An 18,457-nucleotide genomic window follows, 5' to 3' on the forward strand; every position below is an offset into this window, starting at 1 on the left:
TTTTTTTTTTTTTTTTTTTTTTTTTGTCTTTATTGGGTCATTTATGTCCTTTTGCTTTTGCTTTCCTCTTTTTTATGCTTAGTTCTTTTTTGTGTGTGTTTGGTTTTTTTTGTTTTTCTTCTCTTTGTGTGTGTGTTTTATTGTAATTTTTCTTTTTGATGTGTATTTTTGGTATTTGTTTTCTGTTTCTCTTTTTTTGGATTTCGATGTGTTCTTTGTTTTGTTTTGTTTTTTTTCTTGTTATTTTTTGTGCTTTTTTGGTTTTCTTTCTGTGTGTGTTTTCATTTCTGATTTGTCATTTTTTTCTTTTCTGTTTTTCATGTGTTTTGCCTGGTTTGTCTCTTTTTGTATTCTTGGGGTTTTTTTTTTACCTTTTTTTGGTTTTTCCTTTTTTTAGGTTTTCTGTTTTCTTCTGTTTTCTTTCTCTTTTCCTTTTTTCCTTTTTATTTAGTTTTTACTTTTTTGATTTTAGTGTTGTTTTTTTCTTTGTTTTTGTTTTGAGTGTCATTGTTTCGCTTTGCTTTCTTTTGTTTTTCCTTAGTTTTCTTATGGGTGTTTTTTTTAATTTGCTTTCCACTGTTCAATTTGGTTGGATTTTTCTTGCAGCTTCTTTCTTTCCATTTCTTCTTTTTTTCCTTGAATATTCCTTTTCATTTTATTCTTTTTTCTTTCTTCCATTGCTTTGCTCTGGTTTGCTTTTGGTTTTCTTTCCTACCATTGCTTTGCCTTTCATTCTTCTTGCTTTACTTTGCTTTGTCACACTACTTTGCTGGTAGCACAATGGACTGCGCCTCTGATAAGACAACTGCTACCATGGAGTGAGCAGTGACAGCAGACTTACGAGGCTTGCAGCATCATCTTCCTCCCGTCTCTCTCCACTTTCAGATTCTCGGTCCAGCCCACAGAGCAAAATGAAATGGAGGAGGAAGAGAATGTGCTAATAGTTCTTCCTTGGTTCCTATTGCAGAGTGAGTTCTTGTCCACTAGTCAGAGCAGGACGGTGCCTGCTGTCTGGTAAACCTTACGCAGAAGCACTGCTGCCTTTGCATATTGTGCTCTCTGCATCCCTTCCTCAGACAGGATGCAGGGCACCCACAGCCTCTGGGCACCCTGGGCCAGGGCTTCGCTGCCTCGGAGGAGGAATTTCCTCTACACACCTACCTCAATTTTCTCTCTTTGAGTTTAAAACCATTCCCACTCATATTATCTGTCTGCCAATGCCAAGTGGCACGCGAGGTCTGGCAGTGCGTCAAGTAGTAACATGACAGCAGTACAGCACGGACAACTGTGGTATTAATTTTTATTTATTGGTACAACGCAGCCCAGAAAGCCCTGATTGATGCCAGCAGCAATTCTCTGGCTGTCAGATGATGGCCCTAAACCCACATGCCAGGGTTTTACTCAAACCATTCTGGAATTCCATGATTGCTAAGGTACATGGCATATACAACATCGTTTTCCTGAGAGAGAACCAGGAAGAGAGCTGCCTGCTTTTGTGCAGAAACAAATGTAGAAGTGCTGGAAAGATTAAAGATTTCACCAATTGCTTGGAAAACACCTAGCAGCACTAGCATGAGCTTGATGCTGATGGGATCTTTCATTCCAGTAGTCATCGGCTCTGCTGCACGCCCAGTTTTTCTTTGTATGGCAGAAGGCTGATCTGATCCTGTCCTGGTTCAGGTATCCACACTGGTCTCCACTTCACAGCTCAAACCTGTGCTCAAGAGGAAGGAAAAGAGGATAAAACTACCACACAAATATTAAAAAAAGCAGGGATTTCCTCTCCTTGAAAATGTTCAGACAGGTTTGGGGTACAGCACCCTTGAGCCTCACCCAAGCATCCCATGGAAAAACAAGGGTGCTGTGGCACAAGAAGGTCCCTATCCCAAAACAGACCCTGCAAGAGATTCCAACCCAGACAAATGGACAGACAAAGAAGCCAGCTGTTAAAGGTTGTGCCATCAGTTCATGTCCAGTGGTTGTCCCCTTTTTCCTTATGCAGCCCAATCCAATAGTTATTCTGGTCCTTGTAGTACACGATGCCTTTAAAGCAAAAAACATCTTGCATTTTAGCCATTTTGAGCATCTTTCCCACTCAGGGCCACCCACTCAGGCACTGGACTTTGCAAGATGCAAATACATTTTTTCTAACTGCATGAAAAGAAAAAAAACATTTCCTTGGAGGTGCACGGTTCAGGGCATCACTCAGATGGATGCAGGAGTCTGGAAGACAATAATGTGAGTCTGTCCATCCCCAGCCTGGATCTTTACCTAAAGGCACCCTCTAATAGCTCTGCCACTGCGTGAATTTTGGGCAAAATAGGTGCATGGTGTGCCCAGACAATTGTGCTTTCAACCCCAAGGTTGGCTTTGGGGCTCACGCCCTGTTCTCATCCTTTCCTCCTCAGTGTCTATGACAGCCAGGGAAACTCCCAGTTTTTTGCAATTTTCCCTGCTGATGTTCCAGTTGCTCTGTAGCTCCGAAAAAAATAGCAGCATTTTCCTGGGAAACCAACTCAGGGATTTGGGCAAACACACAGCACAAAAAACACAGGGTAATCCAAAAGTGATCCCTAAAAGAGGACTCCAAAATAGCCCCACAATTCTACCCCCCAGACTCCAAAATAGCCCCAAAATTTTACCCCTCCCCTTCATCCCCCAGCTGGGGGAAGCTATGGAGCCTAAAATAGGAAATAGGGGAGGACATCCCCCAGAGACCTCAATACCCAATGGACCACCTCCCCTCAGTGACTCCAATTAAACATATTCCCCGAGTGGACAACCAAACCCATAAGGACTCTCCAGGGATGCCAATTAGCTCATCAGACACCCCCAAAACCTCCCCCAGCCCTCACCATCCCATCCTGTCTGCTACCACTGCAGCTCCTCCAGCAGCCAGGGTGGGGTCCTCCAGATCCTTAGGGTGCAAATTCTCCAGCGCCACTCCAGGAGGGACAGACGGAATACAGAACAACTCCTAAACACTACTGAGATCCCCTGTGTTCTACCGAAAAGTGATGAGCTAGGGACTGGGGGGACTCCAAAAGCGGGGCTACCATGTGCTTTTCCTCCATGGACACAGGCTTTTGGGATGCTCTCCCCCGAATAAAGGCTCCCAAGCCTAAAAAGAACCCCATGGGAGTGGGGAGGACTCATAGGGGCCTATGGGGGTTCCCCAATTGCCCCCAACACAAAAAGTACCCCATGAGTAAGAGAGGGTTTCATAGAGGTTGACTGGGTCCCCCAGGAGTCCCCACTCCCATAAAGGACTGTATGAGGCTGGGGGAGAGAGGTCCTATAGAGGCTTGTAGAGGTTCCCAGGCGCCCCTCAATCTAAAAAGGACCCCAAGTGCCAACCACTCCAAAAAGGACTTCATGGGAGTGGGTGCTTGTGTCCTGGCAGGAGGTTAGCCCTGGTCTGGTTAACCAGAGCAGCCTTAAGAAGGGTCACCAGCTCCAGCACAGTACTGGGAGGGTGCTGGGTGACAGACACAGGGGAGACCTGCTCTGACTCTGCAAGCTCTGGGCAAGCAAAGAAATCTGGCTGACTCCAGACATTTTGTCAGAACCTTTCCATACTCCCCTCCTGCCCTGTGTCGAGTGTTCATTTATGAGAAGAATGGCAGCTTACAGAGAAGGCAAGGTCTGTGCTCCTTGCCGAACAGACAGCTCTGCTGGCTTTTTGCCTCGCCATTGATGGCTGTGTCTTTCTCATTTCACCATGATATTTCTCCTGGCAACTGCTGGGCTTTCCAAGGATCTTGGGGCCACATTGTTATCAGGCTACCAGAGAAAACCTGTCCCCGCAGCTTTCACCATCTAGCACATCCCTAAGGCAGTAGGCCTGCTGCTGTAAGTCAGCAGTACTCCAAAAAGTTTGCCATCTCAATAAGTCTCTGCCTGCTTCTTCTGGAGGGACAACAGCCTCAAGGAAAAGCTTTACCAGAGATGTCCTTCCGGTGGTGGGATCTCCCAGAGACCTGTGGTGGGCTGCCACAGAGCACTGCATTCTGCCAAAGGACATGGAGACACCGGGGGGTGGTTACAGACCTCTGGAGGGTATGTTCCTCGTGGCCTACGAGCTGAGATCAATTGGTCCATGTCTCCTGACTCAGGCTCACTCTCCCTTGTGCTTGAATCCTCACAGAGCCAAAGGAGGTGGGGAAGGCTTCCCACCTTTGGCCTCAGCACGTTCTTTTCTGGATGGCCTGCCTGTGCATGACCACGATCATCGCTTGTCTTTGAGGGAGTGGATAAGGACAAGGCTGAAACTCTTCTGGAGCTATTCACTTATGACATGGACAGAGAGATTTCTCAGACCTTCCATGTGCTGGTACAGCGAGTGTGTGCAGCAGGCTGCCATGCAGGAAGGCCAAGTTGCCTGCAATTTCCGGAAGGGAAGGGCTTGCCTGATCACCCAGGCTACCCTCTGCTCTCCAAGGTGAGTAACTCTTGCAGGGAAGTTGGCAAAGGTGGCAGTTGGCCATCTTTGGACACACTTTCCTTTTCTTCCCAGTAGAGCAGAGGGAGCAGCAGTGGGAAGGGGGTTTGGGAGGGAAACTGTCCCACTCCAGGTGCGAAGGGATGACTGCCAGCAGGAGGGAGGATTACTGATACCTTTCCCCATCATCAGGACTGTCCCAGTGCCCCATGGCAGCCTTGAGAGCAGAGAAACTCAGGTTTCCACAGCTCCCCTTTGCATGCTGCGCACTGCTTTCTAGGCTTGCAGGTTTTCTGTGTGGCCTTAGCAAGGAAGTTCTGGTTTTTCCTGCTTACTCTTCTGTCACAGCTGCCATTTGGTGCACAGCAAAGGGAGCTCTGCAGATGTGATATGGCTCCTGGTTAATGATGCCTCCCATTTTATTCATGGGAGGACTCTCCCAAAGCATTCTGCCATATCAAATTCCAGATGCAGAGCAACTGGGGCTACTCTGAAGATACCTGCATCTATCGAGGGGAGGTTCGTGGGAAAACAGCAAGGCCAAAAGAGCTTCTTCAGCCAGAATAATTAAACAAAAAAAGATGTGGTAACTCAGTTTCATGTCTTTTGGCCCACGTTGAGGGTGTTACCTGAAGCAGTGTGTTGGGTTTGGGAGGAGCTGCAGGAATTTCTGTGAACAGAGCCCAGCAGCTGCCCCATGGTAGAGAAGAGACACTTCCAGGCAGCTCCGAAAGAGACCTGCCACTGGTCAGAGCTGAGCCATGAGCAATGCTGGAGGCACTTCTGTGAGAGCAGGCGGAAGCAAGTAAAAACTGCTGCCTTGGAAATGAGGATGATTAGGGATTTTCTTATGGAGACAGAGTGCCCAAGTTAACATGTGGCCACCCAGGACTCAGGGTGAGGGGTGTGCCTGAGTTTTCTGCCTGAGCCTGAAGGCAGAAAGTACACTGGTGGGGGTGCGCCCACATGGAAGCACTGCTCAGTCCAGAGACAGACATCTGGGAGGAGGTGGGCAGGCGGAGGAGCATCAAGGAGTCAGAGAAAGAGATGGAATCACATTCTCAAGTCCCTTAGATACCCACAGCACAAGGAATAAAGGATCCCCTGACACCTTGCCACAAGGCAGGAGGAGACTAGGAGACAGAGACAGTGATGCAAATAGGCTTCTGTAAACCCCCTTCCCAACTGCTTCCCCTTTCTGGGTGCTCTTACACAACTGGGATGAGACTCTGGAACTTGACAGACAGGACATACAGGTGTTGAAGTTCCATCCAGGTTCCAGCCATAAAGGTCCATCCAGGTTGGAGGAGTCACCTAGGGCTGGCCAGCCTGTTCCTCTCTGTCACCAGAGAGCAGAGATCAGCACTGTCCTTCCACCCCACTTCCTCACAAAGCCATAGGCCACAAAGAGGTCTCCCCTCAGTCTCCTCTAGACCATTCACCATTTTTGCAGCCCTTGTTTGGACACTCTTTAATAATTTTATGTCCTTGTTGTACTGTGGTGCCCAAAACTGTACACAGTACTCATAGTGAGGCGGCACCATTGCAGTGCAGAGCAGGACAATCCCTTCCCTCACCGACTGGCACTGCCATTCTTGATGCACCCTGGGGTAGGGTTTAGCCTTCCTGGCCACCTGGGCACACTGCTGGCTTGTATTTAATCTGCTTTCGACCAAGACTCCCACATTCTTTTCGGCAGGGCTGCTCTACAGTGTCCTATCCCAGTCTGTATGTACAGCCAGGGTTGACTCCTTCCCAGGTGCAGAATCCAGCACTTGCTTTTGTGATGCTTTTGCTGTGCTCCATGCATTTGGTGACTGCCCAGCTTTCTAATTTGTCTGGATCTCTTTGCAAGGCCTCTCCACTCTCTATGGAATCAACAACTTTTAATTCGGTATCATCAGTGATCTTGCTCAAAACGCCTTCTAGTCCTACATCCAAAGCATTTATGAAAACGTTAAAGAGAATCTCATCTGGCCATGGATTTTCCGGATACATGTGGAATCTCCTTAGCCCTCTTCCAGCCAACAGCAGGTGGGTGGGAATTTCCACTACTGCACACAAACCAATGATGACCAGCGGCATACAAGAGCTTTCCTTCTCATTCTATTGCAACTGGAGCCTGGTGGAGCAGAGAGCAGATGTGATCTTGCTCTATTTTTCTCCTGCTTAGCCCTCTTCTGCTGGTTCCTGAGCATTACCTCATTTGTATCTTTCTTTCTTCATCTCTTGGTTTGATCAGCACTGTTTCTTGCTCTGATGAATTGTTTCATTGATCTCCTTTTCCCACAGCAGGAGTAGAAGTGTTGGATATCCGTGTTGGTATCTGCCCATCCATTTGGGAAGGATGGGTGGGGGTAGAAGATTGAAAGGAAAAGGAAAATATGATCTTAAATATTACAACAGGGTAAAAGCTGAACTCTGCCTCATTACCATTCGCAGTTTAAAGGGACATAGGTGTCTTCAATGCTTCAGGGGGACCATCAGGGTCTATTCTGGGGCCGTTTGGGACCGTTTTAGTGAAATAAACGCGATTTTGCGCAAAACAAATCGCAAAACTAGGCGGCGGTGCCCCGCAGCAAAACGGTGCCCTCAACCAAGATGGCGGCACCCTACAGCAGGGCAGTGCCCACAAACAAGATGGCGGCAGCGCAGGAATGGCCGTGTCTTCTGCACACAGGATTCCCCCGGCTGCTCCATGCGCAGGCGCACTGCGGGCAGCTCTGTGGGGCGCGGCCTTGCGTGACCCGGCAGCGGATGGAGCAGGGAAGCGGAAGTGGTGTGGGGGAGGGACGGAGAGAAGGGCCGGTGTGTTTGGAGGGGGGTGAGTGGTGTGTCCCTGTGGTTCCATTTCGTGGTCATTTTGGGGTTGTTTGGGCCTTTCGGGGGCTGCTCTGGTTTTGGGCTGCATTGGAGTCATTTTAGGGCTCTTTTGGAGTTATGTTGTAGGCAAAACCGTCGTGCAGTGGGTGAGCAGTCGGCGGGTCGAGCATAGAGGAGCAGTCAGTGGGGTTCCGTCCAGCGGGGGGTCTCTGCCGGGCTCCCTTCTAGGGCCGGGTCTTTTCAGTGTCTTTATAAATGGCGTGGTTGGACAGGAAGGTGTTCTGAGCAAGTTTGGTGACAGTGTTTAATATGGAGGGGAGAAGCAGAGGAGGCTGAATGGCAGCCTCATAACTTTTGTGTATGTGTAGGACCCCAAATGAATGCAACCCCCCCCAAAAAAAAAGGCACCAATAAAGGCCCCATATGGGATCAAAGTGGTCCCAACAGACTCAAAACTATCCCAGAATGACCCCCCAGCAGCCCCAAGTTAACCTCAAAGTGGTCCCAGATAGCACCAAATTGCCCACAAACAGCCCCAAGTAACACCAAACAACCCTCAAAAGGGACCTCAGATGGCCCTAAAATTATCTCAAAAACCGGCTTGAAATCACTCCAAATGAGCACAAAATGTTTAAAATCAGCCCTAATATGGCCCAGATGGATCCAAAATGACCTCAGAAGCACCCTTCAAGGTAAAACCAAAATGATCCCCTGCCAGAAAAGCTCCGAAATGGTCCCCAAATTCCACCTTCCCCTCCCACCCCAGCAGGGCAAAGCAGAACTCTTCCCCCCCCCAAGTGCCACCTCCAGGATCCAGAAGTGGGTGTCAACACCCATGGCCCCAGGTCCATGGGATGCGACTGCTCCAAATCTACTCCAGGGGGCCTGAGGGAGGACAAAATAACCCCAAAATACTAGTAGGATCCCCCTTCCCCCTCTAAAAAAAGAGCAACTAGGAGCTGGGGGCACCCCAAAAGTGGTGTGTCCATACGCTCCTCCAGTAACACAGACTTCTGGGGCTGCTCCCCCCTACATAAAGACTGCCCCTCCCCAAAAAAGGACCCTATGGGAAGTGGGAAGGTCACATAGGAGCCTATGGGAGTTCCCTAGATGTCCCCCACCCCAGAAGGGGTTTCAGGGACTCCATAGGATTCCCTATGTGCCCCCCTAAAAGTAGACCCCAGTGCCCTGCGTGGCAAAAAGAACCCCATCAGAGTGGAAGTCCCACAGTGGGCTAAGCTGATCCCCCAAGTGCCTCCCAGACCAAAAAAGACACCATGGGGTGGGGATTTTACAAAGGTCTGGGGGGGTTCCCCAGATGCCCCCCAAACCAAATAGAAATACATGGGAGTAGAGGATGCCAAAGGTGTCTATGAGCATTCTCCAAGTGCACCCCACCCCAAAAGGATCCCTTGAGGGGGGAGGTCCACAGGGCTCCATGGAGATTCCCTGGGCGCCCCCCAGCCCAAAAGGAGGTCATGTTCCCCCACCCCTCTCCCATGGGAGTTGACGGCTCCCTTTGGGGCCTATGGGGGCTCTCCAGATGCCCCCCTCCACCATGACAACCCCCTACAAAGCCCCCCATTGTTCTATATTGACCTTCTCCTTTTTTTTGGGGGGGGGGGGGAGGTGGGGGTGGGGTGCGTCCCACTGCTCCCACTCTTGAGAAGGAAGAGCAGCTCAGCAGCATGTCCTCGGGGTAGGGGGTGTCTGGGAGGGGTGAGGGCAGCAGCCTCAGGAGATTTCTCACCCAGCAGCAGCGCCATGAAGGTATGATGCCCCAGATCTATGTGGTCACCTGGTGGGGGCTGAGGAGGTGACATTCTGGGGGAGGATTTGGGACATTTGTTTGGTTGGCATTTTTTTGTGTGTGTGTGTGTGCGCGCTTTTGGAAGTTATTTTGGGGGTCTTAGGGGACCTTTTGGATGAGTTGGGGGTTATTTTGGGAGTTTGGGCATTATTTGGAGGAATCTGAGGGGGGCTTTAGAGGTCATTTTGGGGTATTTGGGGATATTTGGGGATTATTATGGGGGAATTGGGGCAATTTGGGGGAGTTTGGGGGCACTTAAAGTTTACATTAGAAAGGGCTGGGGTGATTTGAGTTTGTTGCAGTAATTCGGGGAGATTTGGGGGCGTTAGGGGTATTCTGGCATATTTACGATGCAATTTCGGGGTTATTTTAGGGGTTTTTATGACATTTGTCGGTGATTTTAGGGGGTTTGAGGCCATTTTCATGTTATTTTGTTGGGATTTGGGGCATTTGGAAGTTATTTAGGAGGACATGGGCATTTTGGAATAGACTTGGAGGGGGCTGAGGCATTTGGGAATTACTTGGGGGCATTTTTTGAGTTATTTGGGGAGGAATTATGGACAATTTGGGGGGGTATCTGGAGATGTTTTGTGGGGTGGGAGGGCTGTACCTACAGGATGAGCTCCAGCACATTGTGGGGCCGGGGGGGGTGGGGGTGCAGACCACCACCATCCACCTGAGGACCACTGCCATCAGCCCTGCCACCAACTGTGCCACACACTGCTCAGGGGAGATGGGGGGGTTGGCACAGGGGGCTCCCCCCTCACAGCCCTGTGTGTGTCCCCAAGATGTCTCCATATCCTCTATGTCTCCCTGTGACCCCATGCCCCCCCTGACAGCGTCTCCATGTACCCACCCTTACCTCCAGGGCCCCTTTATGTCCACCAGACCACCCTCACGTGCCCAGAGCCTCCCTCCCGCTCATGTCCCCCACTGTTCCCATACTCCCCCAGGAGACCCCCCACACGCATCTCTGGGACTGCTCCGGGTCTCCCAATATCCTATTTGCCTTCACTTCAGGCCTGCCCAGGTCACCTGATGACCCCTCCCCTTCCCCTACCTGGACCACTCATTCCCCACGGAACCCCCTAGACCTTCATGGCTCCTCTATTTTACTTTGGGGCCCTCCATGCCCCCCCCATAGCCTCCGCACCCATCCCTTTGGCTCCCTACTAGCCCTTCCTCACCTCTGGCCCCCTTGACCTGTATGACCCTCCCACGCCCTGCACCCCTTGCCCCGTCTCCCCCCCCTTGCCTCTGCCCTTTGCTGCCCTGTCCTGCAGGGGAGGAGGGTGGGATGGTGTGCTGCACGCAGTGCCTGCAGGAGCTGTTGGGCCACCATGGAAGTGGCTGGTTCCAATGTAAAGCACAGTGTTGTCTTTGAGTCTCTACAACCAATAAAGAAGAGGGAACCGCCCATGGGGCAAGAGGTGCACTCTGTACCCACCCAACACGGTGTCTGGGGCCAAACCTGAAGGTTCGGTTCGTTCCAAACCCCTTCTACACATACCCAATGGTTTGCTCCGTTCTGATCCCCCCACACCCAATGGTTCCCTCCATTCTGCCTCCCATGTACACCCAGTGACTCATTCCATTCTGACCCCTCCCACCCAATGTTTTGTTCCATTCTGACCCCCCTGCACCCAGTGGTTCACTTCATTCTGATCCCTGCCCCCCCTTCCCCCTCCCCCTTCCTCACACACACACAGTGGTTTGCTCCATTCTGGCTCCCTCCACTCTCAAGCCATTCTATGACTTCTATGAAATTGGGGACTATGGGGGGGCGGAGGGGGACGACTGGGGCTTAAGTGGACAGTTTAGAGTCGGAGGGGGGAAACTCAGGGGTCAGCTGAAGGTTTAGGGGCGATCCTGGGGGTCTCCGGGGTCTCCTACTGCCCCGCCGCCGCGGAGCTGCCCATGCGCGAGGCGCTGTCCTGGTGCTGAAACGCGCGGCCGCCGCCGCGGCGCTGTTGGGCTCCTGTTGATGTTTGCCGATTAATGTCAACGAGCCGGGTTTGTTGTTATTGTTCTTTTGTTTGGTTTTGTTTGGTTTTGTTGTTTGCTTTCTTGTTTGTTTGTTTCTTCATGGAGGAATTCCGTTCCACATCTCTGCTTCTGATGTCTTCTCAAAGTGTTCATCAGAGAGTGGTGGTGAAATTTTGCTGTTCCTGCATTTCATCCTTGAAAACAGTTGTTCACAGATGTGCATACTGCCAAAAAGCAACGGCAGGAGAACGGCATGACTGTGAAGCGGGGGATCTTGTTCTCTGGCAAGACAGGTGTTTTGCAGTTCTGATGAAGAGGCACAATCCCTGTTCTGAGTTGAAAATCTGATTGCAATTCAATATGTTCCATTTGAAGATTGGCAGGTGATATATTTGTGGTGACTGGAAATTACCTGTTCTGCTGCATGTCCTGTGCATCTATTGCAACTTCACACCTGGGAGGGATCAGGACCGCATGTTGTCCTGCTTCACACTCACACAGTGATTAAAGTGAAAGGAGTCTACTTAGCTGGAATCAATAACTCTGTTCTCTGCACTTGCACACTGCATTCTTCCTTGCAGTTCCATTCCAGGCAACAGAGAACCTTAGTGTGGTGGTTTAACAGCAGCAGGGAGCTCAGCACCCTGCTCACCCCTGGCTCCTTCAAAACAGAATGGGGAGAAAATATGATGAAAAGCTGACAGCCTGCAAAGTAAGTTAAGGACAGGGGAGCAAATGCACTGGCATGCACTGAGCACTGGCAAAAGAGGTGCAGCAAAGGGACGGTTAACTTACAGCTTTTTGACAGCAGGTGGGAAGCCTGGGCTAGAGGCTCTGGAGCTGGATCTTACTTCAAACATGGTGCTTTTTGAGGAGGGAGTCAGTAGGACACAGCAAGGAGCAGCAGCTCCTGAAGGCTTGAGAAGCCAAAAACAATAACTGAGGCATAGGCCAGCAGCCATGGATCCATCCCATGGTCCCTGCACACATTCCCTGAGGAATGGTGATTACAGGTTTTTCTCCATTATTTCAGATGCATTCTGGCAGTTGGCACAGGTCATCGTAGCAGTAGCTAGTTCACTAATATAAGATTCGTTCTGATGGGACTGGAAAGGGGTTGGCATCAAATACTCAATATATAATTAGACTGAAGCAATTGGTATGATGTAACTGGAGCTGAATCATTCAAGTTGTATCCCATAATTTTAGTAAAACTGTTACCAAAAATCATAACCAAGAAAACTCCAAACTAAATGACGGTTTAGAAAGCCAACATCAGTTTATTGCAGTGCTGGGTGCATGGAGGATTCCTCCTCCTAGCATGCAGGCCAAGGGATGAAAGCGAGCTCATTATATACACTAAAAAATGAATATTCTCACAATTCTGGAGAAGTGCTTGCCTATTTCCAGGAAGTCTAATGCATGTTCTAAGACATTGCAAAACTGCCTCCAGCAAGGCGCTGAATTGGGGGAAGGGTCTCAGGTGAGCTCTCTCTTTGCCTGTTTATAGAGCTGATGTTGAGAAACATCCTTTTTTTTTTTTTTTTTTTTTTTTTTTTTTCTTCCCCGGGAATATTTCTCTTTGGAGCCTCTTTGGTGCCCAGGCTTGCTTATCTTGTCTGCCCTTGCCCACCTCTACTGGGGCTGCCAGGCCTCTGGCTCCAGTCAGAGCTGTCTGCATTGAGGACAGAGCAGTGCTTCCCCTGTGCTTCCTGCCAGGAGGAGCAGCTCTGCTGCCATAGGCAGCTCTCCACGCGCTGGGGTTACCTGACGGCCTTGTCCCAGGGACGCTGCCTCAACTTGGAAGCAGCTGAAGAACAAAGCTTTTACCGCCTCTTCTTGTCAACGGCACCTTCAGACTGAGCTTCCTTCTTTGCAGCGCTGCCCTGCGCCTTCTTGGCCCTGGATAAAGCCTCACGGGGCACAGAGAAGCAACAACCTCTTCAATAAAAGCACAAAATTAAACCAACCCAGCACAAACGTGCTGTTTGGAAGTGAGAGTATTTTGGAGCTGCTTTTATTTCCCAATATCCTTGTCTGAGCAAAGAGCCTCTGTAGAGGCAGAGCAGTCTCAGTGCCAAGGCAGGAAACAGCTGGAAGGCAGAGAGCACTGCCTGGCCAGTGTGATCCTGGGGACATCGCAGGGTGCCAGGGAAGGGGATGGGGGTGCTTTGCTCCAGGGCTCCCCTTGTCACTTAGCCCAGGAGGCATCAGCTCCGGATGGCATCAGGCAGCTGCTCTGGATTTTGCCGTGAGATGGAAGCGCTTTCCCTGCCCCTGGATAAGGATTAAACAGTGAAAACCCACACGGACCCCATTGCAGTTGGGTTGCTGCTCAATTCCCACCCCTTTCTGCCCTGCTCTCCCCATGGGGAAGCACAACCATTCCTCCAGTGCCAGGAGAGACCACAGCACAGACGTCATGAGCTGGCAGACACACAAGGATGTCACAATTACACGTGGGCACATTTTATTCTCTTGATGCACCATTTCTGCTCAACAGCCAAAGCTTTATGGATTCACAACCAGTAGCCTTCTCCCCCTCCCACTCACCCACCCACATTTTTTTGCCTGCATATCCCCTTTACCACCTCTCACCCACTCTTAGATTTCTAATTTGAGTATTATATCTGCTTGGAGTCTGTTTTCTCAGAAGAAGCCAACAGACAACTCATTCTTTTTTTTTTTTTTTTTTTTTTTTCCCTCCCAAGAACCATATAAATTACATGCAAAACATTGTACATAGAGATTAATATCAAAATGCAATACAGATCAGGTGCACTTTAAGCTGGACTCTAGGATATGGCAAACACACCAGGGTACATAGTTTTGAAACCACCTTTTGTTTTGATTTTTTTTTTTTTTTTTTTTTAATATCATGCATACCACATAATATTCAGTCTTTTGTTTTATATTTTTCTGTTTTTATACAAAAATACCAGTGCTTATTATACTAGTTACTGGAAAAGAAAAAAAAACTCAGCTCTGAGTGCCCTCTTCAAATGAAAATTTTGTCGTGAGAGCGCTGGATAAATATATATATATACACACACAAATGTTGTTTTAATACTGTATATATATATATATAAATATATATATATATACACACACATATATATAAATATATATATATATAATTAAGGGTAGGAAATAAACTAAAGGCAGTTCTAGCCATGGGCTTCTTCGAACAAAAACCGGTTTTCTTTTCACTGAGCAGGACGATGAGGGAGGCAGGGAACAGCCCTGGCAAAGAGGCGGCGGGTAGGAAGAGCTGCGTGCCACAAACGGCCCCTGTGCTCCGGGGTGACGATGGCACAGCAGCCGGACACAGCGGCGAGGAGCAGCTGCTGGTGCTAGGAGCTTCCTTCCCCGCAGGACGCGCGGTGGAGCTGCTCCGTCCCCGCAGCCCCTGGCACGGAGGTGCGCTCCCTGGGGCTGGGAGGGGGCTTTCCCCTTGGCCCCGAGTCCTGGCGCAGCAAGCAGCAGTCCCAGAGGGGTGGAGCACTGCAGGACTCGGCCACGGAAAGCCAGAGGCTGCCCATGCTAAAATTCAGTTTATTTTTTTTTTTCCCTTCTTGAGACTGTTTCAAAATTCTCCTCGATGCTTATTGCACAAAACCTTTGAAAATTAAGTACAGCCCCTGTGTAAATCAAAGAAAACCTCATCACAGAATGCAAATGCCTACGAATGGCTGTTCGGCACTGCACACAGGACGTGATGTAATGTCTTTGGTACCAATCTGCCCATTTACTTCATGGAAAACACCACCACCAGAGACCCTGTCATTAAGAACTAGATGCAAAATTACGTTCAGAGTGTTTTAATAACGAAGCATTCCAAGGCAAGTTAACACAGATCACAGGGTATGATTTCAGTTCCTGTCTGGCAATGGCACTCATCGCAGTTCAAACAAAGCGAAAAACAAAATCTCCCCCTCTTCCAAGGCATGTTGCAGAGTCCCCACAGTCCATGCTGCTGCCCATGCCTCTCCAGCAGAGCACCCATCTCCCCAAATGTTTGTTTGTTTTTATAATGTCCTCAATAACTTAACCCAATAATCGTCTGCTGCCAGTATATCATTGAAACCAAATAAGAAAAAATACTTTACATGAAAGATGTATGCACAATAAATGGCTTACCTTAAGCAACCAGCCATACCAACATGATTTATATATATATACACACACACACACACACACATACATATATATATATATATGTATACATATATATATATATATATATATGTAAAACTTGTCCTCCAACTAACATCTAGTATAAAGATGGCTGCTCAGAGAATAGGAGGCTGACTGGCATCAATGGCAACACGCCGGCACTTGGAATTGCCATCGCAGTCAGCAGCCACTGCAGATGCAGGACCCTAAGATTGTTATTATTATTATTTATTTATTTATTTTACTTTAAACAAAATACATATGGCTGACGTAAAAATATCAGTTTCTGATCTAAAGAAAACTAGACTTCTTTTTTTGCATAATATTTATCTATAATGATTTCTCCCCCCCTCCTAATATGGAAACTAGGACAACAATAAAGTATCAACTAACAAACAACCAGACCCCTATGGCAACCTGCTGGTCACAGGCCTCTGGGAGGGAATTAAGCACCTCCAGAGTTGGCTTTGTGTTGTTTTTCATTGGTTTAAGTCTTTTTTTTTTTTTTTTTTTGTTTTGTTTTGTTTTCCTGTTTGTTTTTAAATAGGTCTGAGGTAATTAAAAAGAAAGGAAAAAGAAAAAAAAAAAAAAAAAAAATAGCCCCCCCCCCCCCCCAACAAATATAATAAATATTTATGCAAGCCTCTAAGATTTTTTTTTTTTTTTTTGCAAGCACTTAAAATAGAAAAAAAAAAAAGTGATCTTTCGAGCAATGTCACCTTCAGTACGGAACCAAACCCCACGAGCATCCCTTCCCCACACCGCCACACAGCGGCACGCTGCGCCTTCCTGCCCACAGCATTTGTTCGTCTCGCACGCAGAGGAAGGGGAGGACAGCAACAGGTTTGTCTGCGCGGGCAGGGCTGGTGTCTCAACACTGAATTTGCAACTGAGATGGGCAGTGGTGGCAACTTCTCCTCGCTGCTGGCAGTGAACTGAGCCCAGCCTTCACGCCCCCCTTGGCGGCACTGGGCAGGGCAGCAGGGCCTGACCTCGGCACCTGGGTCCTTCCCTGCTTCCACCCCAAGGAAGGGATGGCTCAGCGCTGGGCTGGAAACAAAACAAAGACACTTGGTTTTTGCTGTTGTCATTAAGGAACACTTATTTCTTGGCAAAGTAGTGGGCCCTCGCGTGGCAGGCGGTGCTGCAGGCAGTGCTCGGAGAAGGCACGGGAGATTCTGCTGTGCGTTCTTAACGGAAAAGGAAAGAATAAACCAGCCAGAGCACCCCCTCACAGATACCTACAGGGACAGAGGCCGGGCAGACAGCACAGCTAGTTACCGCCATGTTCTCTCTGCTTCCAATCAAACCTACTGGGACAAGGGACAGAAGGCAGCAGAGCTCTTTTCAGCCCTGCATACTAGGGGACAACGACCAAGGGACCGCACTCACAGGGAAAGAAATCAAGCCCAAGCAAAGCAAAAATCCTGCCTCCTGCCCACTCTTGGCTTGGCAAGATGGCTAGAGCCAGGACACACAGGACACAACCTACAGCTGCCGCCCTGCAGAGGAACAGTTACTACAGACCAAGGAGAGGCAGGATGCAGGGTGAGGAGAGAACCTCCAGCAAGCAAGGCCCACAGCACTTCTGGAAGAGCTGCAGCCGACCAACAAACCCAGCACCAACATCAGCTGCAGGAGTGCTGTGGAAACCAACAGGTCTCCCCACAGCCACAGAGATCCCTTTCCCTCTAGGGCACAACTCAACTTGTTCTTATGATCTGAGAGCCGTCCCAGCCACACCAACAACATTTATTCTCCATTCACACTTAAGAAGTGACACGCAGAACCAGTGGGTCCAGCTGGAGCGTCCCCTGGGTTCCTCCTCACCTGACACAGCTTTCACTGCAAGGCTGATGATTACTCAGCCCAGGAGGAGTACAGACAATCCAAAGCAGGCAAAAGTCCCTCTGCTCCTGACAGTGGGAACTGCTAAAGCTCCCCAGAGTTCTCGCCAAAACGCTGCACAGGTGATCACAAGCAAAAGAGACGCAGCTTCTCTAACAGAAAGCACCCCGTTTCTCACTGTTTCTTCTTCACCATGCTTGACCTGCCATTCACCTCCACCTTACTTCATGGTGGGGAGAAAAAGGAAAAAAAGGAAAAAATAAAATCAAGCCCTCACAACCAAACCAAGCCACCTTCATTCCTTGTCTACCAGAGACTGCTTTGGAAACAGACAGCAATGTGTGCACACAAGAGGAGGAGCTGTAAAGGCTGGGTACCATTTGTCAAGGTGGAAGACTGGTGTACATCCCTGTCTGAGCAACCTGTGAGTAAACACCTTCCTCCCGACTGTTTTTTTTTTTTTTTTTCTTTTTTTTTTTTTTGCTTTTTGCTTTATTTTTAGGCTTTTTGCACTACAGTGCTAACTCCCCCAACTTCCCACTGTGAAGTAACTGGGGGCAAATCCCACAAGCAAAGAACAAACCCCCAACATTGGAAGAAAACCTTAAAAACCACAAGTGAAAAAGAAAGTCACAAGTGCACCTCAGCCCTCAGGCAGGGACTGTGCATGTAAGACTACAACAATTTGAGCTTCCTTGGAACATGCATTTTTCAACGTGAAAACCCCCTGCAGGCACATGGAGCCCAACTCTCAGAGAGGAAATAACCTGGCTGTTTCACTTGGGCAAGTACCACTGAAAACTAGGGGTGAAGATGCACGATGCCCCCTCTTCTAATTCTCAGCATCATGGTACTCTGGTTCCCACAGCTAAATCATAGTAAAAAAAAAAAAAACCAAAAACAAAAACAACCCCAAATGATATACTTATGAGCAGTTTGACACAAAGTGACTGCAGCTTGTGATCAGTTACTGATGGCAACATCACGCTGGACGTGGGGCGAAGGTGGAGGAGGGCGGTGGGAGGGGGGTTGAAGTTCTAAGGTCAAACCGATGTCTCCAAGCTGTGAAAGAGGCTTTCAGGCTCCACAAAGTTGACCTCGGTTTGATCACTGTCCACTGCGTTGTTATTTCTGTTGAGGGATGAAGATCCACCCAGGCTGCCCCCACCTCGCTTTTTGAGTCCGTCGGTCTCGGGGTCATCTTCGGCGCTGTCAAGGAATGGTGTTCGAGGCTCATCTTCCTCCAGGATGAACTCCGGGTGTGTCATGAAGTTATGGATGGAGCTTCTGGACTCAGGTTTCTCAAGGCCTTCATACAAGGAGCTACGGAACGCATTCACCACCTTGATCTGCCAGCAGGCGAGGGTGCAGAG

The 18,457-nt window shown here is 49.0% G+C and overlaps 1 protein-coding gene across 3 annotated transcripts in view; it reads right to left on the bottom strand.

Annotated features, from left to right (window-relative positions):
* Positions 1-15,866: 15,866 nt before the first annotated feature.
* Positions 15,867-18,457, bottom strand: part of LOC122168323 (plasma membrane calcium-transporting ATPase 4-like) — a 35,985-nt gene continuing 33,394 nt past the window's right edge. For 2 of the 3 annotated variants that reach the window (XM_042833520.1, XM_042833519.1), the window contains one exon: positions 15,867-18,433. In XM_042833520.1, coding sequence (XP_042689454.1) covers positions 18,128-18,433 — 306 coding nt within the window. In that variant the 3' untranslated portion in view covers positions 15,867-18,127. The remainder of the gene's footprint in view (positions 18,434-18,457) is intronic. The other variant, XM_042833521.1, reaches the window with a different exon arrangement.

The sequence above is a fragment of the Centrocercus urophasianus genome, unplaced genomic scaffold, assembly GCF_019232065.1.
Source record: "Centrocercus urophasianus isolate 14NV4802_14NV808 unplaced genomic scaffold, USGS_Curo_1.0 seq_42, whole genome shotgun sequence".
Lineage (NCBI taxonomy): Eukaryota > Metazoa > Chordata > Aves > Galliformes > Phasianidae > Centrocercus > Centrocercus urophasianus.